Here is a 24,493-nt window from a genome sequence, read left to right on the forward strand (position 1 = left end):
TCAGACTGACTGTGAGTGAAATAATTAGTAGCATTAAAGAATCACAGGCGCCATTTTACACTTAGGACTGCTTTATGACAAAGCTCAGCTGTTGCTCCAGCATATCTTGGCAACCTTTTGCATAGGCATGCCCCCTCGCGGCGGGCCCTTCGCTGAGCCGGCAGGGAGCTGTTGATCGTTCCACGCACAAATGGGCCATTCCCATCTGTAACGGGTCAGCCCGGGCCGGGTAGCCCCTGTTGGCCCCAGCCTGGCCCAGTTGATTCCACACATCCTTGCCTTAAGCCCATGTGGGCTGATTCTACCCACCAATCAGAGGCTTGCTCTAATGGAAGGTATGAATTTGCTGTCAGCAGTGGGTGTGTTGGCCCTGGTTTGCCTGAAGCAGACCCCCTCGAGAAGAGGGCTGAGAATGAGCCTTGGTTGGCCCGGAAAAATATCAGGCCACCCAGATATGTAAACAACCTACGCTACCCGGCCCGGGTGGATGGGAATGGCCCATAAGTGCAGGTAACGGAGGGACCGAGCGTTCTCTGTGTTGGCACCTGCACTTTGGAACCAGTTGCCTTTGGTGGTGCGTCAGTCACCCTCATTGGGGGTTTTTAAGACTCGCCTTAAGACCCATTTTTTTGTCGAGGCTTTTCAGGATTAGCAAATTTTACCCGGTTTCGATGCCCCGGCCTCTTATTCTTTTTCTGGATTTTATTTTTTGCTTTTACTCTCCTCTTTTAACTGATTTTATGCTGGTTTTACGATTGTTATATTTTATTCTGATGGTTTTGTGTTTTTATTGTGTTGTGTTCAGCACCTTGGGCGTCTGCATTGGTTGCAGAAGGGGCTTTATAAATAAATGAAATGAAAATGAAATGAAGGCCTATTAATGATTAAAATATTACCATTGGCACTATGGAGACATAATTTGTATTGGCCTCACGCATGCTTGTGTTTTGTAGCAAGTTTTGTAAAATGTAACTTTTATTCTCTAACACATAACGTTCATTTTGTAACACGTAACTTTCATTTTGTAGCGTGTAATTCATGTTTTGTAACACATAACTTTCATTTTGTAACACGAAACTGTTGTTTTGTAGCATGTAATTCATGTTTTGTAACACGTAACTTTCATTTTATAACACTTGACTTTCATTTTGTAACACGACTTTCATTTTGTAACACTTGACTTTCATTTTGTAACACGTAACTTTTGTTTTGTAGCATGTAATTCATGCTTTGCAACACATAACTTTCATTTTGTAACACGAAACTGTTGTTTTGTAGCATGTAATTCATGTTTTGTAACACGTAACTTTCATTTTGTAACACTTGACTTTCATTTTGTAACACATAACTTTCATTTTGTAACACTTGACTTTCATTTTGTAACATGAAACTGTTGTTTTGTAGCATGTAATTCATGTTTTGTAACACGTAACTTTCATTTAGTAACACATAACTTCCGTTTTGTAGCATGTAATTCATGTTTTGTAACACATAACTTTCATTTTGTAATACGTAACTTTCGTTTTGTAGCATGTCTTTGTAACTGTAGACTGAAGTGTGTGTTTTGAGAGTTGTGATTTGAAACTTGCATATAGATTTTTTTTTGGCAAGTTACAAAATGAAAGTTTTATGTTAGGTACCAAAAGTTACGTTACAAAACAAGACTTACATTCTATAAAACAAAAGTTATGTGTTACAAAATGTTAAAAGTTACAAAACTTGGTACAAGTTACATGTAATATTGTCCCCATCCTAGCTCCATATTTGATTAACCACATTTCAGAGAAACAGAGGTTATTTCTGACCAGACTGACAAGCTAACCACTAGTTGTTCTGGCTGCAAAGTGGATTACCATAATCTATAAATAGCTGTAATAATTAATGATTGAATAGACTTCCATATCTCTAGTTTAAAATCCTTTATGCTGGTTTTATTTAGCCTGAGTTCTTTTATTTATTTCTGGTTGTTGTCAACAGAAATTAGCAGCACCACATCTTAAGAGGTGAATTTGTATTTGCAGTCTCATTTAACACCCAACCTGAGGGTCTGCCTGCGGGAACACAAACATCCAAACTCATTTCACGCATTGTTTAAGGAATTAGTGCAGAATGACAGCAGCAGCTTGGCCCGCTCTGACAGAACCCTGGCAGCTCCCTGCTCCTGAATCAGATAAGTGTCACCGTGCATGGAGCTGCACATCCATACTTATAGGAGTTATTTTAGTGACACAAGGCCCTTTGTGTTCCTGTGCTGCTCTGACAACAGGCCACTGTTGAACCCACTGCTAGCATGCAGATTCTGTGGTGCGGAGCTACACCCCATCTGTCAGTACAGTGTGGAGATTGTCTCGGTGGGAGGAATGCGCTGGATGTCCTCTGCTGTGGGAGCTTTAGCAGATTGAACAGTTTACAAGCAGCGTATTTCCTTTTCATAGGCACGGTCGCGGTGTGAGGATTGTAGGTTGCTGGAAAGGAAAATGTTGCCATGACGTTCCAGACGGGTGCAGATGAGGATCAGTCTGGTGTTGTCTACTTTAAAGTTGAAATAATTAAAAGCCTCTGCCCCAAAGTAACCATGCACGATGCAGGAGGAGTTATTTGGGTAACAAGTGCACTGGATCAATGCACGTCTTTAATCTCCTGTTTCCTGGAGTGATTCTCACTAAAACATGTAATTTTGTCTCTGCTGGTGTCCCCTGAAGCAGGAAGGGCCCGGTTCTCTCTAAAGGGGCCCATTGTGTTTGCTCTGGTTTGTTCTGTGCCATGCGGGCCCAACCCCATAGATGACCCTTGTTGTTTCTGCGCAGGCCTGGTCCAAGCAGATGCCAGCCAGAACAATGGCCACATCTCGGAGAAGCCGGCGGTGACAGACTCCTCGGGCGCTGAGGGCCCCCACCAGCTCTGGACCTCAGCCAGCACAGCTGACCTTGACGCCGCCACGCCACGCCCCCACCTGGTCCGCCTCTTCTCCCGAGATGCTCCGGGCCGGGAGGACAACACCTTCAAAGAGCGACCCTCCGAGTCGGATGAACTGCAGACCATCCAGGAGCACAGCGGAGCGGCTTCAGAGTGCGGGTCGGAGAGCCCCGAGCAGGACTTAGATTAGGCTGACTTTTGTTTTTTTCTTTCCCTCTCCTCTCTTTCTGTTCCTTTTCCATCTTTGCGCTTTGCTCTCTCATTTACGAGAGGCGCTTAACTCCCCCCAACGTTCGACGAATAAAAATCAACCAACCAACAACAACCATGGCTTCAGCTAGCAGCTCTGCTCAGGCCGCCTTCGGACTGGGCCGCAGAAAGAAGAACCCCGGGCTCTTGGATCAGATTGGGAAGTTCTTTGGAGGAGACAAGAAGAGGAAGGGCAAGGTGAGGAAGAGGAGGGTGAGTCGAGGTTGAATAACGCTCGACCCCTCGGGTGTGTGTCATTTCATTTAACCAATTCTCCCAGAACTCTTTTACTTTGGATTCTTTAACACACGTGAGATTTTATTGCTTTAGTAACCTTGTGGTGTGGTTCTGTTGTTCTGATGGTGAACCAACGTCTGGTACCGTTCTGTGATCCTGCACAGGAGAGTGACTTTTCTGTCCTTACTTTAGTATGGTTTGTTTTTATTTGAATGATACTGACATGAGTAGCATTTCTTCAGACGATGTGATGTTTGAGCATGTTGCTGCTGATTACAACAGCCGTGTTTCCCTTCAGGTACCTCATGAAGATGATGTTAAATATTAGAAGTCCGCATGTGGATCATTAGGGCCGGATTATTGTTGGATTACCTGGTGTAAAACATCTGTTGGAGTGGCTGAGAGGGAGATAAGGTGCTGTTTACAGAACGCCAGTCAGTCTATCACAGTCAACTAGAGGTGATCAAAGAAATATATTTATATTTTATGTGTAAAGTATATTAGAGTTTAAGCTTTAATTCCCTTTTTTTAGACTCATAGATGAAAGTTTGTGTTCTGAAATGTGATAAAACTCATTTCGTGTTGCAGATTTGAGCCCACGTGGATTTCTGTTTGCTTTTACCTGTTTTATTGTGACGTTACTATGCTAGCCCCACTGTCTAAGATGTCTAAAACAGATGAAAAGAAAAAAATCCACAATGTTTTTTTTTATGTTTTTCTTTTAATATTTGGAGTTGCTTTGGTTCTGTTTGAGCCCCCTCCCATAGGCTGTGTGCTCAGCAGCGCCCCCCGGAGCACACGGGCTTATATGACAGCATTCTGGAGCCACTGTAGATGTTAACTAAGAAATGGGTGGAAGGGGGAAATTCAGGAAAATATCTCAGAAGTGTCAATATTATTAAAAAAAATACTTGGTTGTTCTTTCATGTTGGAAAATTGCAGATTTGGTGTAAAATTTTCATTTTTTTTTCATGTTTAAATGTTGGAATAAAAAGGTGCTGATAATTATTTTAAAGGAAAATCTTACGGAAACGTTTTTATTTTCTGAGATCGTATTTTTCTCAGAAATGTAAAAAAGTGGCAAGAATTCAGTGGGATTAAAGAAGGATGTGGATATTTTCTGAGGATTAAGCAGGAGATATACTGGGGGAAAGCTCGCTCACAATTAAATAATCTGAATAAATACTAGATTTTATTTTTTTAAATCTTCAGGTTTTTCCTTTTTTTCCCATTTATTGTTCACAATCTTGTTTATTTTATTCTTATAAATTTACAGCTTAATTTACTGTAAAATTGTCTTTCTCACAAATGAAAGCCTTCCCAGCATCAGAAAATATCCATATTTTTCATCTAAATGAACTGAAATAATCTTAAAATTTCTTTCAGATTATTTTTATTTTTTAACCCAACCCTGGTCCTGATACACCATCATAGTTGGTAGTTGTCAGATTAGACGCTTCCTTAACCATTAGACCCTGCAGAATCACTAAACAGCTCTAAAATATGCATTTCCCTCACGCCTTATTCCACATATAAACTAGTGTTCAGAGCAAGAATCAAGGTAAAATTATTTTAAAGCTATGTGGCGTCTCTGTTCTTTAGCCTGCTGATCAGACTCTATTTAACTCAGATATTCAGGGAAAAGTTCAACAGAACAAAGTACAAAGTGGCTGCCATATTTGTTTGATTCTCTCATTCTTTTGTGCCATAAGTTGCGTGCTCTTCCTCCTTTTATTCGTAGCAACTTTACCAAAAAAAACAAGAAAAAAAACTACTTGTATAGATAGATGTGTGTTCACCAAGGATTTGCCTTCAAACAATTAAATCTCAAGTAAAAGTCTGAGCAGTTGGCCCACCTCTGTTGCCTCTAGCAAATAAACTGCACTATCTCTCTGCTGTAAACATCTACTTCCCAATCCAGATTTCATCTGATATGTTCTTAATCTGCCTGTCCGTGTGCATGCAATCTCCACTGATATTCTCCACTTAGACCATAGATTCAGTATTAAAGCGAAGGTTTGAACATGCATGTTTATTATGGGATGTTTAATTGTTTCGATATGTTGGTAACTGTGGAGTCATCAACACTCTAGTTTCCTGTGCTTTTTAATGTCTTTTCAATCTGTATATTAATAATTAAAGCAGGTGTTTTGCAAACATCTGCATCAAGTCTCCAGCTGTTCGCTAATGAGTTTGTGATCATTTCAAGCTAATCGGAGAGGATATTGAGTTTGCATAAACAGGATCTCTTTAAGCAGAAAGTAGGACTGACAAATAACAGAATGTTTTTTTTTTCTTTCCTTTAGTTTACATTTTATTTTGTTGAGTGGAACTCAGAATCAGTCATTAAACGCTACACAGGAGTGAGTCTGGCTCCTACCCGACCAGAAGGTCCAGACTCGGTCCGTGTTCTAACCCCAGTGTCTTGTCTGAGGGAGCGGAGATCTGACTCCTCCTCCGTCAGTGGTTTGCTCTGCTCAGGTTGAAGAGTCTTTGACCGTGTGTGTGTGTGTGTGTGTGTGTGCGTGCGTGCGTGCGTGTGTGTGTGTGTGTGTGTGTGTGTGTGTGTGTGTGTGTGTGTGTGTGTGTGTGTGTGTGTGTGTGTGTGGACCCGCTGTTCCCTAACGCCTCCATGTTGCATGAGATAACTGTAAAGCTGTTCCTTGTCTCATCCTGTTCCCGAGCTTTTCCAGTTCCTGCTGATTAAAGTCTTTAACAACGGCTGAAGAACTCTGGTTTTGATTTGATTTTGAATTTTTATATTTCCCGTTTTGTTCTGTTGTTCAGCTGTGACTGATGGGCTAACAGCTAGTCTGGCTGGGGTCTGAATGGGCAGACTGATGCTTGTTCTGATCCTGGTTCTGGCACTACTGAAGGTTTCTCCCACTTTCCACTGTCCCTCCTCGTGATGCTCTTAACAAATATATATATTTTATTTCCTTATTCAGGAAAGAGCTGACAAACTAACATTTTATATTCTTAAAGGGTAAAATATGCAGTTTAGGCTTGCTTCTAGCACCTTCTAGAGTCTGTTATTAATTACTTGTTGTTAAACCAGAATTGAAACTTATCCTCGCTGTACGCTTGTCTTTTTAACACCTCATTCTAACAGCCGGAATGTCTGAAACATGCAGGAAACGTGCTGGAAGCAGACCGCAGCACTAGCTTACCAAGCGGGATTGGTCCGGATATTCTGAAGTTGCAAGTGCAATATTCTGGTCACAGGGGGGTCTGAGTGACATATTATTAATCCTGTAAAGCAACGATTCTCAATCTGGGATACGGGACCCGCCAAGGGGTCCCCTCTAGATTGCAGGGGGTCCCCACAATTTTGTCTGTGCTGAGGTTGTGAGGTGCAAAATTATATTTGTAAAAGTTACATTTATAAAATCCAAATAACACACCAAATAGTGTAACCAAAGCTCTGTAAAATAGTTGTATAACGTTTTGTATGCGGGTAGGAGTTGTGGTTGGGGGTCCTGGTTTATCTTGGACACAGCAAGGGGGTTCTCAAGGATAAAAGGTTGGGAGCCACTGCTGTAAAGGGTCGTTTTAGCACATAGTGCCTCAAGAAAACAATGTAAAACCCTGAAAAAGTTGCATAGTATCCCTTTAATAGATCTAATTCTGTTACAATTCAATTTACTGCAGCCATTTGGCTTGAATCTGGACCTGAAGAGCAGGACTTGTTGATTTCTGTGACGCATTTTGAGGCGACTTTAGTTATGAACGAGCTACATAAATTAGAGAAGAGAAGAAGTGTGTGAAAAGTTTAGTTGATCAGTGAGCAAGAGTAGAATGTATGGAATGCTAAAAGGGTCATAATTAGTGAAGGCAAGTGCCAAATGAACTGATAAAAAAGTAAATCACCAGGTAAAAACATTTAGACTTTCTTGTTTTGACCCTGATCTGTGGATCCTAAACCAAGTTAATAATGTTTTATGAGGCTTTACTTTGCTGGAAAGTTTAAAATTAGTCATTTCATTTGTCTGACTGTGACTAGCTGTTAGCTCATCATTCTGTTGAAAACTGACTGATTTTCTCCAAACTGAGGCTGTTCACAGAGCTGGCACGTTTTAACTCTTTATAACAGAATCCTCCCTGAAAGTATCAAAACCAGCATTTTAACATCCATAATCTAATCAGTCCGCTATCTCTGACCTCTGGTTCTAAGACGATGCATCTTTCTGATTTGTAGAAAAAACAACCAGACGCAGAAAACGTCTCTTTGTCTTCGGCTTCTATCATAGAAAATAGACATGAAGAAAGTCCTCTCTATCACATAAATGTGCTGCAGAGCAGAGGGCGTTACGGAAAGCAGAGCTACTGTTTATCTGCACTCTGACGGAGCTCAGTAATGGATGACACACTCAGTTTGTTTTTGTGTGCCCAAAGAAATAAACTGCTAGAAAATAAATACAAATGTTTGCAGACCGTCTGCCAGAAGGGCGGTGTGGAGAAAAGGGAACTGAAATAAAAAGATTTGGACTGAATTCAGAGATTTGAGCCATGAAATAAGCTTCATCTAAATGTTTAAGACTAAGTTTAAATCATTTTACCAGAAATTAAATGTGCTATTTATAATTTTGTTTTTGTTTTACAAGGACACTGTTTTGTTGTTAAAGTGCCAGCTGTGCAAGAGGGAGTTCTGTTGTCCATATATTAGAGATTAGTTCAGGTCAGATTGATGAGCTAACAGCTAGTCAGGCCAAGGTCATCAACTCTAATGCAAAAGCTGTTTTGTAATTGTTTACAGTTTTGGATTGCTCTGGTATTTTGGCAGAAATATGAAATTCCTGCTGAGGTTGAATTGGAAAAGTTTCAGGTTTTGCTTTTGAAAGCAGAATTCTGCACAAATCTCTATTTTTTTTTCACAGACTGAGCTTGTTTTGAAGTTGCAGTAATCCAAATTGTTCTGGCTCCAAACTAGCTGTTAGCTTATTAACCCAGTCGACTCTGCAGCAGATGAAATGCTTTGTTCATAAAATCTAAATTATTGTTTTAAAACAAAACAAAAACCATTTTAATGTACCATATCTCCTTTCTGCTATAATCCATATATAATGCTTACAACCATTCCCCCAGATTTCACCTGACAGATTATTAAAAGCACGTCTTATTTCCATCCTATAATCAGTTCTTTCTTGTGCTTGAGTGGGTCTCTGTGACGAATGTTAAACATCCAGGAGAGTTCAGTGGGAATAAAAGTCCTGTCACCAATGTGTCTTTATTCTGCTGCTGTGGGTAAATAAACGATGTTATCTTCTGTTTGAGTGAAACACTGGTTCCTTTACATTTTAAACTCGTATTATTCTGGGTAAACATCACAATCTTGCTCCTCCGACACAAGCGAAAGGTGTGTGAGGTCTCTTTTAAACCCTGAAAGTCACTAATTCTGAGAGGGCCGTTAACCAACTTTGTGCTAAAGAGCTAAATAAAACATAAAAGCTTTATTTTCCACACTGGAGCCTCTGAAAAACACAGATCTGTGGGAGAGAGATGAAGCTGAAACTCCCCACAGGTTCAGAGTGTTGTTGATTAGCAGCAGCTTTCCTGTCTGGTGAATTTAGATTTTCCTTCTGGCAGATTTACCTTCAACTTTTACAGATGTTTGGTTTTGCTGCCTGTAATAATAAAACCAAATCTACATGCTATAGTTATATCTAGTTTATTTGCATCTTAATGGTGCAATACTGACAGAGTTCACTCATGATGCCAAACTGACAAACATTCAGTGTCCGATCCAGACCCAACCCAACCCTCAGGGAACCGGACCCCAGATCAGCAAACAGAACCTGAGTCCAAGCAAAACAAAACAGTTTTCAATTGATGATGTCATTTATCGGGGGAACAAATCTACCTGAACCAGCCTGGTTTTGTGTAGAGACCCCTTGGACTTGATGAGTCTGTCACGTCTCTGTGGAGCACTTCTGCTCCTCTCTTACTTACACAATAATTCTCATTCAACCACATTGGAGGGTTTCCCAGCCTGTTTAAGATCAGATGTTCTCCTGCATGACTAGCAGCAGAGCAGCCCCAGACCATTACACTACCACCACCATGTCTGACTGTTGGGATGTTTTAGTGGTTGTTTAGCTAGATGGAATGGGATGCACACAGAACATTCCACTTTTATCTCATCAGTCCACAGAATATTATCCTAAAAGAGCATCGGGATGTTTTTAAGTAAACGTGTCTTGTTTATGGTCAGCAGATGGCCTTCAGGCTCTCCCACAGAGGCCATGACGGGTTTTCTCTACTGTTTTCTACTGCAGCGATTACTTTCATCCTACAGGTCTGGCAGTAATTGGGCTTGGGTCAGACTGAACTCAGCTTCCAAACAATGTGGTTGATGAGTTAAAAGGAAACTAAGCAGTGTGGCTTAGGAGCGGTTCCATACTAAAATTAAACAAATCAGCTGTGTTCATGATCTAAAACATGCAGGAAATGTGCTGGAAGCAGACTGAAGCGCCAGGCATGTTAGCTCCACTTTTACTTTTAGGTGTTTCCCATTTGGTACCGCTCGGCCCGGCCCGCATTGCTTTCGTACCTGGGTGGCCTGGTACTTTTCCTTCTCCTACCGTTGTTTTTTTTTTTTTTTTTTTGGCCCCTATCATCCGGTGGTCCACTCAGGGCTGGCCCAGGCAAGCATACCCACTACGACTGATTGGTCGGCTCAAATACACGCCTACCATTAGGGGGAGCTTCCTATTGGCGGATTGAATCAACCAATTCATTATCACCTCTGATTGAAGCGGAGGCTGCTCTCTTTTTCTCACTGCTGTGAGGAGCGCAGCAACACCACCATTTTTCTGCTGAGTTGTGTTTCTGTGTAGCATACAGATCACCTTACACGCGTCACTCATCACCTCATGCTACTTTTGTGTGGAGTAAAGATCGCTCTCCCCACCCCCACAGACTTCTACACACACTTACCCCGGGTTTCCACGGGAGCCGTCAGCAGCACGTTACTGCAGCAGCACGTCTTGCTCGCGTAAGCTGCTGCTTGGCCCTTCCCACGAGACGCGAAGCAGCAGGGGAGCAGCTGTCACCGACCGAGCACGAAGTCACACGAGTGACTTCGTCAGTAAACACAATAACAAGCAGGAGAAAATTACAACATGGTTTGTGTTTTATGTTCTGTCCGTTTTATAATCGCCAATACGGACCTGAAAAACAAAGGAGACCGCTAGCTAGGTGATAACTTCTCACGGGGACGCACAGTTAGTAACATTTTTTAAAAGTAAAGCAACCGGAAGGCAGCACGTTCTTTATTCTGAAAATCTCTGTAGCTTCTCTCCATTTCCGCGTCCGATTTCCTGTCTTTCCTTCCCCAAAAATGTCGAACTTGACCCGTTTCAGAGGCGTCGCGCGTAGAAAATAGAACCGGCGCGTGACATGCTGCTCCTGAGACGCGGCCGACTCGCGCTGCTGACGGCTGCCGACGGCTCCAGTGGAAAAGGTTCTGTTGACCACAGCGGTTCCTATCAGCAGCTATGACGTGCTGCTGCAGTAACGTGCTGCTGACGGCTCCCGTGGAAAGCCGGGGTCACACACACACACTCATGGCCGGACATTTTCATGCATCTTTTGCCCCGCCCACGTGCAAGTGCGATATCCTGGCGACAGAGGGTGGTGGGGGTCAGAGTAAAGGGTCATTTTAGCACATATTGGCTCAAGAAAACGATTTAAAATATGAAAAAATTGCATAGTATGGCCTTGATTAATGACTTTTTCACACAGGAACAGGCTGGTTTGGTAGCTTTTATCTCCAAAAGTTTACATTTGAAAACAGCATGTCATGCACACTCAGTATCTTCATAAACAATCAACATTATTCATGTTTTGTAAACTTTGGAGGTCCTGACTGTTGAGAAGGGATGGCAGATTTCTCCAGACTTTACCAGAACATTGATTTATTTTAATAAATCCTTCATCAGCGACACAGCAGCAGCTGGCAGGAACCTCATTTAGCTGCCATCACTTTCCACTTTCCACTCACAGAAGGAAAAGTAAAGGGGAGGACAAAAACGGAACAAATCCAGAGCCGAGTGTCCTCTTCAAAGGTAATGGTGGTTAAAAGTGAGACTGAATTAGGACAGTTCCTTCAGAATGATCTGATCTCCTCTTTCCTTTCCTGTCCATCCCTTTCTCCTCCTCTCTCCCTTTAAACAACCGTGGCCATCGCTCAGGTTGCTTCTTTCTCACAATTATTTTTCTTTATGTCTCTTTTTCCCATCATTTTCTACATTTGTAGAGACGGGCCATGTACAACAGACTTAGAGGAGGACATCATTAAGGCACCTCTACTCAGCCTAGAAGGAAATAGAGTTCACTCACCGATGTCAGTAGCAAAGGAAAAGTAGAAATAGTTGTAATGAGAGGCTACCAGGTTGTTTTTTGCTCTTTTTTCTTTACTTCTGTATTCTTGTGTTTATGGGACCAACTTCAAAACACCCATACGAGGTGGAGCAGGTTCCTCATGAGGGGTAATAGTGGTGGTGCTTCTGACAGAGCCCCCACCCACCCCCCCTTGGGTACTTTAAACCCCTTTGATGCTGTGGAGACATAATGGATGAGAATCGCAACACACACACACACACACACACACACACACACACACACACACTGCACTGCAGCTTTTATCCCTCTCACCTTGTCTCTGGGTTAAATGATTATTTTCTAAATGCTTTATATTTTTGACTCAAAGACAAAACCATAAAAATCGTATTAAACACTCACCTTAATGTCTTTCTGAACCTGCTGTAAAGCTCTTGATCTGGTGCTTGAAGCTAATTAGTCTTTTCTGTTAAAATGAACCCGTCATCTTGTTAGTTTGCACCATTTTAATTACTAATTGTCAAACATATTTTGTTACTGGGTAGAATTGACCTTGTTAAATGGTTCAAATGTTCATTTTTCCTCATTAGATTAAATTAAATTACAATTTCAAACAAACATCTATTTTTTTTGTCCTTCAGTTCCAAGTTGTAACCTTGGAAAGAACACACAGAAAATTAGACCCGAGCAGAAACAATATTTCGAAATAATTTCTAAAAACAACAACGTAGCACATGCATTGCTTAAGCTGCTTAAGCATTCAAAATGCTGTTTGAATGCTGAAGCTACTTAAGAACCAAAGTGAATGCTTAAATTGGGCTGAAATGTCTTTCAAGTTAGGCTCCGTATTCTATGAGTGCCTTTAAAGCTAATTGCGTATTATTTTCACAAAAAAGGCAGATATCTAAAAAATGTTAAAGATATCAACACAGAAGTCCTGAATGCGTTGGTACAAAATTGAAATCTGTCGAAGGACGGCAAAAACGTATGAAGAAATATTGAAACTGTAAAGAGAAACAGGAATACTAATTTTAATCTTTAAGCATTCAAACAACAGTAATGATTATAACAAATAATTTCCCAACTCAGTTGTAACATTATGGGAAAAAAAAACTTTTCCCTTTATAAAAGGCACATTTCTTTCTGATGGCACGTGTTGGTGTTGCTGGTTAGTACTGGTTTCTTCATACATCAGTAGGTCGTCTCCAGTTTCCTCCCATTGTTCTTGCAGGTTGGGGTGTTAGTGGTTTCTCCTCTCCAGCTGTAGGTCCAGGTTGTGCCTGCGGAGATCTGGAGCATCTCTGTGCTGCTGAATCCTGTGACACACTAACCACACGTTTCTGATGGATACCCAGACACCAGGAGTAACAGGCGGGTGTGCTGCACCTCTGCTTCTCTTCCAGGGTTCTTTCCGAGGTGCTCTCTCTCCAGCCCCTCAGAAAGCATCAGTGACCTCACCACGTAAACGTGGAGCAGAGAACGCCGTGGTCCACTTCTTCCGTACGATCGTGAGTAATGCCCCCGAAGAGCAACACCTCTCTAACACGTCAGGAGAGTCAGAGTGCTTCAGCAATGTTAGAGCACGCCTTCCTTCTGTTCTTCTTCCATGTTTTTCTGTCTGACTCTGTATCACTCACCAAGTCAAAGCCTCTTTCCTGTCTACTTGTAACTCTTCTCCAGGTGTCCCCCGCCCCTCCCAAGTCTAGGGTGAGTAGTGCTTTATGTTCCTCCAAGTTACAGACATTAGAGCAGGTAAGGATTCATCTCAGCGATGATACGGATTCAGGGAAAACTTCCAGGGAATTTAAATGATAAAAGCTCTTAATGGAAAATTAATGTTTCCATTCTGGAGTTGTTAACGGATGTGAGCATCCACCTGCTTTGCTCTTCTCCTCCTTCTCCCTCATGTATCACCTGAACTCCTCCTCTGCCTGACTTTCCCGTGATCCCTCCCTTCCTCTCCCTTTGGATGGACTTCCCACCTCCTCCTCCTCTCCTTCCCATCATGCCTTTGTGCTGAGTAAGTTTGTTCTGTCTCTTGTTTCTCTGCCCTCCCAGTGGAGAGGACTAGCCACCAAGATAGGCCTGGTAGGTGGTTCTAAAACCGCCAGATAAAAGAACTCTTCACGTTTTTAAAAGATGTCATTCCTTAAATTCTTTAAGGAGAATGATCGCCATATCTTTTACATCATATCTCCAGAGGTGTGACGTTGTGGCATCATCAAGTCATCTCCATGTCATGTTTTTGTTCTGCTCAGCAACTGAAACAAGTTAATTCACTGTGCTGATTGAAATCACCTGGTTTAATTGCTGAGCAGAACAAAAACATGACATGGAGATGACTTGATGATGCCACAATGTCACACCTCTGCTTATCTCCATCATCCACCTAAGCCTCCATAATCTGTCCATCCATGCAGCAACGATAAACACATAATGAGCGACTCAGGTGTGTGTCAACTCTCTCATGATGGGCTGGTTTCTCAGTGTCATCAGCTTCTGTCATAGATCCTTAACTCTGCTCTTCATCAGACACGCCTCATTCTAGAAGTCTGGATGAGACTTAACGTTATCAGCTCCTAATTTAACATCCTCCAGTGTGTGTGAGTGTGTGTGTGAATGAGTGTGTGAGAGGCAACAGAAAAGTTGTTGGGGATTAAAACAGGATAAAGCGTTTTTACAGCAGAGCTGACCAATGTGTGGAGAAAAACAGAGGAAGCTGATTTTAGATGAATTATGACCTCATTTATATTACATCTCAAGATTCCTTTCCTGTATTTTTTATGAGAATTTTATTTTAATCACATTTATTAAACTTGTACCAAAGTTTTGGCTTGCCAAGCCACCTAGTCTGGCCACGACCCATAGACAGAGCTCAGTCGTGGGGTGGAATCTACGGTTGTCTCTGCATGCTATCGGACATCGTGCAATACAACGTTCTCACCACTTCGGTTGTCAGTCCGCGGGGAAATCCACCACACACTGTAGACATCCTTTTTCTAAATAAAGGACATATCTCTATCCGCTCTCGACTCAAACAATAAACCAAGTCTAAATATTCCAAAGTTGATGCCAAAACCATTTCAAACTACTCTCCATCAGTCGCAGTAACATCCCGCCCACTAAACTGAAAGATTGCTGTGATTGGCAGGACGCAAAACTGATCCGGCCAATGGAAGACACACTGAGGCTCTTATGGAGCGTGGCGAGACCGACCAGCAGAGCAAAATCCTTTTGCTTCTGCAACAAGTTGTCTAGATTTCCAGGTTACCAAACTTTAGCATCGGGCACTAATCATCAGTGCAATAAATTTTCATTAGATTTGAGACTGCCATTTAAAAGTGTTAAACAGCTATTCAAGAGCTGCTTTCTGCGAGGGTGCTGATAGTGAACATGGATTAAAGCCACCCATTGGCCGTGTACGGCAGGAAAATTATATTTATAGTAATAATATAGTAAATATAATATTATAATGGGATTAGTCTGTAAAATCTAAACAGGTTTAGTTCATCTGAGGGAAGAGTTTGTGTTTTCAACCAGTGGTTCCCAACCTTTTATTATGAGGATCCTGTTTCCTGTGTCCAAATCAACTCAGGGCCCCCCAACCCCAACTCCTACATGCGTGCACACAATGACAGTGAATAATTACAACCTTTATACAGACATACAGAGATATGCCTCTCACACAGAGTTTTGATTGTACTATCGGGTGTGCACACCAATATTAAGAATTAGTTGTTTCATTTAACCCTTTGATGCATACTAGTCACTACAGTAGACAGGGACTCATAATTGTTATTTATTTATTTTTTGCTATTAAGCACAGCTTTTGATGACTTTATTGCATTTGAGCCCCTCCATTTGGACTTCAGTGAGTCAAGCCAACATGTTTCATGCTCAGAATGCACCCTGTACACTGAGGTGGACATGTAATAAATTATATGTAAATTATTAAATGTTACAAAAGATATTTGTTGAAATTTGTTTCATCCGCACCCAAAGATGAATGAAAAAAAAATGTTGAAAAAATCAGGGTTGAAGATTTCATAATTCATGCATCAAACGGTTAATTGAAAATAATCAATGCAAATAAAAGCCAAATGAGGAAAAAACAGATCCAGATTGGCAGTTTCTTTCACGTCTCTAAATTAAAATAAACAACAAAATGAGGCTAAATTAATATTAAATATCTGAATGAATTTTTCATTACAGGTTTTAACAGGTGTGATTGGAATTTTTCTATTTATATGTTTACTATTTCCTACAACAGAAATCCATGTTTTATAGGAAAAATGCAAATAAAGAAAACATCTTGAAAACGTTCCACACTTTTTATATAATTGAATAAAAAGTCTTACGGAACCCCTTCTGGAGACCTAACTGGACTCTTTTGTACAGTAGAATCTGGGCTCGATTGGTTTTCCTGCTGATCAGATCCTCTCCTACTGAGGAGGCTGAGGAGAAGGATGTATAACCTCTACATCCCAACCCTCTGCTCCATGCAGCAGTGACAGCTTTCTGAATTTTTCTCCACTCTTGACTGAACTCCAGATTAATCTGTGGCTCTGCGGAAGGACGGCCACGTCTCAATCCCTTCAGGAAAAGTCAAAGATGAGTCAAACTTTCCTGTTTTCTCTCTGCCAGGGACCCCAGAAGTCAAGCAAGAAGGCCAGTGCAGGGGACGGCAAAGGCACCCTGACTAGGATCTTCAAAATGGTAAAAAGAAAAACATCCTTCACAAACCGTTATTCCACATCATTCCTTTATGCTGCTTTTCCTTCCCGGGAATCAAACACTTACAGAAAATGGATTTCCTCTCTCATCCCGTTCTTGCCCCTGTTTTTCTGTATTCCTCTCTGCCTCAGTGATGATATCAGCAGCAGAGTGAGTAAATGATTCACAACGGAGGGACACTTGTGTTTAACTCGCTGCATTTGTTCAACACTGATATGCTTGGAAGGCATCATAATGTCATCGCTGCAGCAGCAGAATAATAACACCGGGGCTTTTAGACACATGATTGATGGTGGCGCTGCTGAAGAATCAGCCTGAAGATGGTTGATCCGGTTTTAATGAGGCTGCCGCTAACAGACAGAACCTGCTGATGCATTATTTATGTCTGATTAACAGTCAACCAGTGACCACACAGGCTCCCTCACACGGACTGGTACTCACTTATTTTATTTGGGTTCATTTTTTTTAGCCAAATCTTTTTGACTAATTCAAATAACATCTTTTTACTTTTTGGCTGTCACTGTCCAGTGTGAGTCACAGATGCTCAAACACTCAAAACAAAACAGCTCCTTTAGTCCCTGATTGAGATCTTCCTTCTATGTTTATCTTTTAATATAAATCCAGGACCATCAGCCGCGGGCACTTTTATCCTTTATCTGGTGCTTCAGACACCTGGAGGTCCAAGTCAAATGCTAAGGGTAAAGCACAGCATTAGTCCAGATGTCACCAAAACAGATCATGTGTTGTTGTTATTGCTTTTGAGAAATGCAGGCTGTTAGCTTGGTCCATTCAGTTCGTTAGGGACGCGTGAGAATGGGAACATTATTATTATGTTAAGGCTGACCAATCAGAGTCAAGCGTGTGACTTTACTTGGACAATGACTTGGGTCTAAAATCTAAACATGCAATATTTATTCTAGTTACTAAGATGATAGCCAGGAAATATTAACATGTTTTCAATTTAACTAATAAAACAATTAATCAGGGTGATAATTTATTAAGACCAGTGTCTCGCTGATTGTTGGTGACTAGATTCAACATTCAGGAAAAAGTTGTGCAGATTTTCAACTAGAACCAACCTGAATTGGAGAAATATTGAAACACAAACACACGCACGCACACACACACACACACACACACACACACACACACACACACACACACACACACACACACACACACACACACACACACACACAATCATGGTGTGGTTTTCATTATGAAATAACTAACAATAACAAAACATTTTAGATAAATTAATACTTCCAGCACATAACAGCCAAATATGAGCTGGGTCAATAAGGAGTCAGCCCCTAGAGGACATGATCTGAGGTGTATTTTCATTATTTTAATTGGTTCACCTGGAGGAGGTGGGAACTAAAACTTGTTCTGCAGCCTACCACTAGGGGTAGTTTTGGTCCTTTTTGACTTCAAATTTTGTAGTGTCAACATTTATTTATAAAATAATACCGGATTAAGATACACAGCTTCATGTTTTTTTTATTCTAGTCAAAGTCAGAAATAGTATCATAAAAAGGGAAAATTCATCCAGAACTACAATATAAAGAGTAAAATCACTCAGTTCCTCGTCGTTTATGAGGTCACAACATAAATAGTAACTAGAGTAATTGTGGGTTTCTTTTTTAATGACTCAAAGTTTTTCTGAAGTTAGTTGAAAATGATTTTCAATCTAAAAATAAAAACCTGAAACACACAAAGCAGAAAATCTTTCTAATCTGGTTCATTTGCACTCTTCAATTTTCATCATTTGGCAGTTTGCTTTTCATCAATTTGTTAGATTTTTGGGCATCTTTAGCTCACTGATTTGATTAGACAAGGAGAGAAGCCCAAGTCTCCCGAGGATGTCACTAAGCAACCAGAGAGTAAACAACTCTGAAGGCGATGGGAGCTATGATGGTGCCGTCTCAGAGGTTTTATACCACCAGTCCAGATAGAAGCAAGCTTGACTTCATTTCTATTCAGTCAGTGTCTTATTCAGGTTTTCCTGCTCCAGTACAGATAACTCCATTGACTGTATCTAAAAAGCTCCAGCTCTTCTCCCAGTATGGATAATCTGTAAAGATTCGTCTCATTTGTATAATCTTTCAGCCTCAGAATAGTCTCTTTTTTTTGCCACTTTTTTGATCTGAGAGCGTGGGAAAGAAATAAGAGCTGGAGAGGCTGAAAGCAGACAAATGTGGGAAAGCATGAAATTGTTGAAATTAAAAGCTTGCAATGAGGTTAACTTTGAAAGAAATCAGGTCAAAATTAAGACGACTGAATTAAATGATTAAATTGACTTTTATTTTAAAATTAAAGAGTCTAAATCTTAAGTGTAGCATTTTTGACTTATTTAAAACTGATGAACATACGAGTTTTCTGCTGCTTACGCAGTGACTCACCTACCTACCCTGAAATAATCCAGCTAATCCCCCAGCTGATCAAGGATGAAACCGTCCTTGATTTGTCTGCTTTAACTAGAAAATACAATCACTTCTGCTCTGTTAACATCTTTTATCTGCAGAGAACTGGGATTAGGCTTGGGTTACGTAAATCATATAAATGTATACCTGAGTTCTTTAGAGAAGAGCAGCATGCAGGTTGAAAATATGAAATGTCTCCCTGATGGTGGTTTCTGCATCATTTCCTGCTAAGATAGTTTGAAATGAGGTTCTGCAAAATGTTACTGTAATGAACAAATGCCATTTTAGCTGCATTAAGTTTCTCTTTAACTGTCCTCTGTTTAGAGAAATAGTGATTAGCTCTGACTAGATATGCGAACTAACAGCTAGTCTGAGCAGGGCTAACAACAGAGATTTGTGATGTTAAAACAACAAGCTACCCTATAAATCATCTAATCATTCATGTGAAGCATGGATATTTAGGAGGGTTTCATGGTGTTTTGCTCACTTTAGCACTTCCTCTTCCACCTGGAGGCACTTCCTGTAGGGATTTAATGTTTCTACCAGAATAACCGTGAGATATGCATTATACCTTGAACGTAGTTCAACTTTCAGTGCTTACTTTGCTAAATAATAAGGTTCCACTCAAAAACATTTGAGTTAAGAGCTGCATTTAGTTAACCCACCTCTAGCTTAGCGTGTATGCTAGCAACCCTTCACACTAGAGCGAGATGATTCCTGAAACAGAAAGCTAGAATCTCACTGGGCTGGCACTGCTGGACATTTAAAATGTGAGGAAATATGCAGACTTCCACTTGGCATCACCACGAGTTGAAGCCTCCAACCTTTTTGTATTTGTTAAACCTGCAAACTCTCATGTAGATTATGTTGCTACTGGCTCCATACACACTACTGAATATTTCTTCCCTCCACGTGATCTGAGTTTTTAGAAAGAACAATTATTTTAATGGCATTTCCATGTGAACATAAGATATGGAGCTATACAGAAACTATAATGTAGCGTCCAGTTTGGCACATGCCCACATCTACGTTGTGCACAAACAACAAGTTGTCCTGAATGATGTTTCCTGATCTCGTCTCCATTAAACTTTAACTGTAAATTTTCTAAGAGGGAAATGTCAGTTTTTTTTTAGCCAAGCTAAGAATGTTCTTTCTGTATATTTTGACATGTCTTTATTGTGTTAGCCAGGTTTGCAGTGGATGGAGGTATGTCCATCACATCATGAGTATTACCATAACCTGGTGAACGTTTGGAGACATTTTTAACTCTCTCCCAGGAACACTTCTCTCAGCGTGTCATCGAGTCGCTGCCCAGTGGGACGCCAGCTTTTCCATGAGCTCCTTCTCGATCTGATCCCAAATGTGTCTGTTTTCCAGGGAAGCAGGAGTTCTTCTCCAGCCAAACGCTGAAGCCCCCACCTCCTCCAACGCCCCGTCCAACACCAAGAGGGTACCTGTTCCTGAGCACATGGAGGGGGAATTCAAGAAACTTTCTCCCAACTGTCTCCTTTTAACACTTTAATCCTATTACTGCCCTCCTCCCCACACACTCTTTGTGCTGATACATAGCCACACAATCTGCACCCCCCCCCCACCCCCCCACCCCCCATCCTGTTATAAGTCTGTGCAGCCATCATCACCTGTGTGAACCGTACGCTGAAGCTGATCCTGAAGCCGCTCACATGTGCAGCCTGAATGACACCCCACCCCCACCCTCACCCCACACGTATTGTCTTATTTCTAACTGAAGGTGGCTACACGGAGCAGACCTGGGGTAGGAGGTAAAGGCCGGTGCAGGTCTGACTGACTGGACCGTTACTGCCGCTCCCTGATAGGCTGAAACCACCGGGCTGCTTCCGCGTTAGAAAAGAGCAGGTTTTTTGTTCTGTCTCTCTGTCTTTGTCCAACCTCTCCCAGCATGTTTGAGCTTTGTTTCTGTGGAAGATTAAACCCATTTAGCATAATCGTCTGTGACTTTGTGGTCATGATGTGTTCCCTCTTGTGTCCGAGCTGTAGTGAAGTGTCCTGTTATGAATGTGGTACTGATTTCAGATCGGCCTTTCATTTGATAAACATTTCTGTGATTTTCAGTCCAGAATCATGACACGACTAATGTCCACTTCCAGAACTGCGTTATTTTATGGTGAAGTTTTACAGCTTTAGTTTAATCTCCATATTGTTTTGTTCTTAAGTGCCTTTCCCCCTGATTACCAAAAAAAAAACTCAAATGCACTGCATCTTTTGGTGAATAATAAAGAAGAAAAAACACAATTTCAAAAAGGTGCTCTTTAACTAACTGGAATGATGCATCCTCTGGAATATGTGCGTTTTAAGTAAAACAAAAAAATGTTAATGTCAGCAGAAGAAAAGCTTGTCATAGGATGTGCTGCTGCATCCATCTTCCTAAAGCAGGTGTGTGAGTGTGAGTGTCATGTACAACATTCATCTATCGTAGTGTGTGTGTGTGTGTGTGTGTGTGTGTGTGTGTGTGTGTGTGTGTGTCATGAGATCCCTCATTGTTTTTTTTTCTTTCTGAATGGATCCTGAGAATGAATGTAAACATCCTTCTCATATTGTATGTGTAATAAAACATGACCGACCAGTTAACTGAAAATAAAAAGTAAAAACTATGAATACACCCAAGCCTCCGCCTCCTCAATCTGTCTTTATACATATATTTTTTTTTACCTGAAAAGAGGAAATGATTCATCATTATCACTGGAGTAAAGAAATAAAATACAACACCACAGTGGCAGGAAGTAGTACTACCAGGTCAGGTCGCCACATTGCAGCAAACAAAAGTGTGTCATATTTTCTTTCATGGCCCATGAGTCATTAGATAATTGTTATTCATGCCAAGCTTTTCCCAGAGGGAACATCTCACAGAGATGGGACTTGTAGTTTTCCAAAGACACATTCAGATATTTATGAGTGCTACAGAATGCCCAGGAGTCCAGGATAAATCAAAGCAAGGCAGCTTTATTTATATAGCACATTCATACACAAAGGCAATTCAATGTGCTTTCCATTGGCAAGGTCATCAACTACTTTAAAATCAGTGTGACAGAAAATACTATTTAGAAATGAATAAATAAGAAGGTTAAAGGGTGAGCAGTTACAGTACAGAATGTGCTGTACAAGAAACATTCATTCAAAGGCTGATGAAATCATGAAGGTTTTCATTTAAAAGTCACTATAGTTGGGGCACATATGAAGTCATGAGGAAGTTGATTCCATCTGTGTGCAGCATGGTAGCTAAAAGCAGCTTCACCCTGTTTGGTTCTGACTCAAGGTTCTACCAGCTGACTGTTTCCTAAGGATCTCAGAGCCCAGCTGGGCGTATATGAAGGAGATCCGACAAGTATTCTGGTCCCATGCCATTAAGTGATTTATAAATGAGTAAAAATACGTTGAATTTGATTCTGTAATTTACTGGTAACCAGTGTAGAGATTTAAGAACAGGAGTGATGTGCTCGGTTCTCTTGGTTCTTGCTATGACTTTAGCAGCAGCATTCTGAACAAGCAGCAGTTGCTTCACAGCTTTTTTGGGATGAACAGTTAGACGACAGTCCAGCCTGCTGGTGATGAACACATGAATGAGTTTCTCTAGGTTTGTTCTGGACATGAGACCTCTGAGTTTTGCTATTTGATGAATATGATAAAATGTTGATCTAGTTATAGCCTTAATGTGACCAGTGAAGCTCAAGTCTGAATCAATAATGATGTCATCCTAGCCTGGGTCTTTGTCTTTATTCCTCTGGGGCCAAGCTGAGCAATAACCTCCATCCTATCCTTCTTTTTTCCTAATACCATGACTTCAGTCTGGTCTTTCTTTATCTGGAGGAAGTCTGACTGCATCCAGTCATTAACTTTCTCCAAACACTGACAGAGTGACTGCAGGGGACGACAGTAACTAGGTGATAGAGCTAGGTAGATATGGGTGTCATCTGCACAACTGTTGTTGTGTGACCTGACCCAGGGGGAGCATAAAGACTGAAGAGCAGTGGTTCAAGAATTGAGCCTTGGGGGACCCCACATGCCATGATAATCTGTCTTGATTTAGGATCACCAGTAGAGACAACATAATCCCCGTCTTCAAGATTGATTGAAACCAACTATGGACTGAGCCTGAAAGTCCCACCCAGGTTACGAGCCTATCAAGAAGGATGTTGTGGCCCACAGTATCAAAAGCTGCACTGAGATTGAGCATCATTAGATGTTTTCCCTGAAACTGCATTTACATCATAATCATTTAACACCTTAAACTGTGCTGTTTCAGTGCAGTGGCGTTGTCTAAACTGCCTTAATGGAAACTGAAAACTCAGAACATTTAACCAAATTTACTGTAAATAACCACAAAGGCAACCCGAGGTCACTAATTAACCAGTTAAGCTGTTATTTGCTGTTCATGGCAGTGGCAGAAGCAGCTGTATCAGCACGGTGGAGTCAGCTGAAGGAGCGAGTGGCAGAACATCTCAGGGTTTGGAGTCTTATTTCATGATATTTGAACATTGTGCCTCTGATTGGATAATAGCAATGCAACTCTTCCACTGACTCCAATGTTGGTGTTTTATCTCCACAAATAACACAAGCCTGGAGGAGTTCAGCTGTGTGGTGGAGTTGTGAACACTAATGGTGTTACATCTAACCTGAACTGATGACAGCGAGGCTACTCGGGTGTTCTTGTTCTATAGATGATCCTCAGGTTGAGAAGCTTCACTCAGCAGAAGCAGCTGTAACCAGAAATCAATCAAACTAGCGGATTAACATTTATTTTCGTCTAAATGAGAAATTAAACTATGAAACTAATGTAGATACGACTACAACTAATGATATGATTATAATACAATATGAAATCATCATCTCTCTCTCACTCTCTCTGACAAAAAGACACAGACTTAGGCCAATATGTATGGAGGTTTTCCTACATATTATTTACATATGCACACCAATAATATTAATACTATTGATAGCATGGATGTAAAGGCTATGAAATAAAGACAATATAAGGTAGAGGTGGAGGTTTAGGATGCCATCATTTTTGTTTAATTCATTTATTTCATTCAAAATAAAAACAAATAAAACATATAAACAATAAAATATACATAACAACAAAAAAAATCAAATTTGAACAAAAAGGAGCAGAATGAAGAAAACGTTTTATAATTTCTGCCCCCTTTTCCAGAAGAAATAATCAATACAATTTCCATTAGTCAGACACACAAACAGATTCAGTTAGAACTTTTTCTTGTTCTTAATTCCAGAGTGACCATGATCATTGATTTAATTTATATTTTCATAATTACTTAGTACACTCAATTTGGTACATTTTTTGAATATATTAAATGACAGTTTTTTTTCCTTTTAAGGTTATTCCATAATTTAACACCATTTGATGATCATCAAAGCTCTTTTCTGTAATATAAATAAGGGTTGTGTATAGTTTTTGTATGTTGCTCCCCAGATTTCTACACAATATAACAATCAGTGAATTGTACAATGCCAACAAACCAGAATTAGTCAGTAAAAACTTGACTCTATGTAATAGTCCTTAAAGATTTGGCAATTTTACCTCAACTAATATGTGGTTTCCA

At 40.8% G+C, this 24,493-nt stretch overlaps 2 protein-coding genes across 14 annotated transcripts in view; both read left to right on the plus strand.

The window, feature by feature from the left end:
• Positions 1–3,342, plus strand: part of LOC107378934 (myelin basic protein) — a 96,498-nt gene extending 93,156 nt beyond the window's left edge. The window contains exon 4 of the mRNA XM_015949439.3: positions 2,808–3,342. Coding sequence (XP_015804925.3) covers positions 2,808–3,106 — 299 coding nt within the window. The 3' untranslated portion in view covers positions 3,107–3,342. The remainder of the gene's footprint in view (positions 1–2,807) is intronic.
• Positions 3,021–20,626, plus strand: mbpb (myelin basic protein b). Of its 13 annotated transcripts, none has more exons than XM_054740636.2 (7): positions 3,021–3,363; positions 13,146–13,316; positions 13,423–13,449; positions 13,801–13,830; positions 16,387–16,458; positions 16,608–16,626; positions 20,277–20,468. In XM_054740636.2, exons 1-6 carry the CDS (start codon positions 3,244–3,246, stop codon positions 16,608–16,610), a joined length of 423 nt encoding a protein of 140 aa, XP_054596611.1. In that variant the 5' UTR covers positions 3,021–3,243; the 3' UTR covers positions 16,611–16,626; positions 20,277–20,468. The 13 variants fall into 13 exon arrangements, with proteins under 13 accessions (XP_054596611.1, XP_015804919.1, XP_054596610.1 ...); XM_015949433.3 differs by having other exon boundaries at positions 13,146–13,250; XM_054740635.2 differs by lacking the exon at positions 16,608–16,626 and having other exon boundaries at positions 20,277–20,626.
• The last annotated feature ends 3,867 nt before the right edge of the window (positions 20,627–24,493 follow it).

The sequence above is a fragment of the Nothobranchius furzeri genome, chromosome 5 (assembly GCF_043380555.1).
Source record: "Nothobranchius furzeri strain GRZ-AD chromosome 5, NfurGRZ-RIMD1, whole genome shotgun sequence".
In the NCBI taxonomy this organism is placed as follows: Eukaryota; Metazoa; Chordata; class Actinopteri; order Cyprinodontiformes; family Nothobranchiidae; genus Nothobranchius; species Nothobranchius furzeri.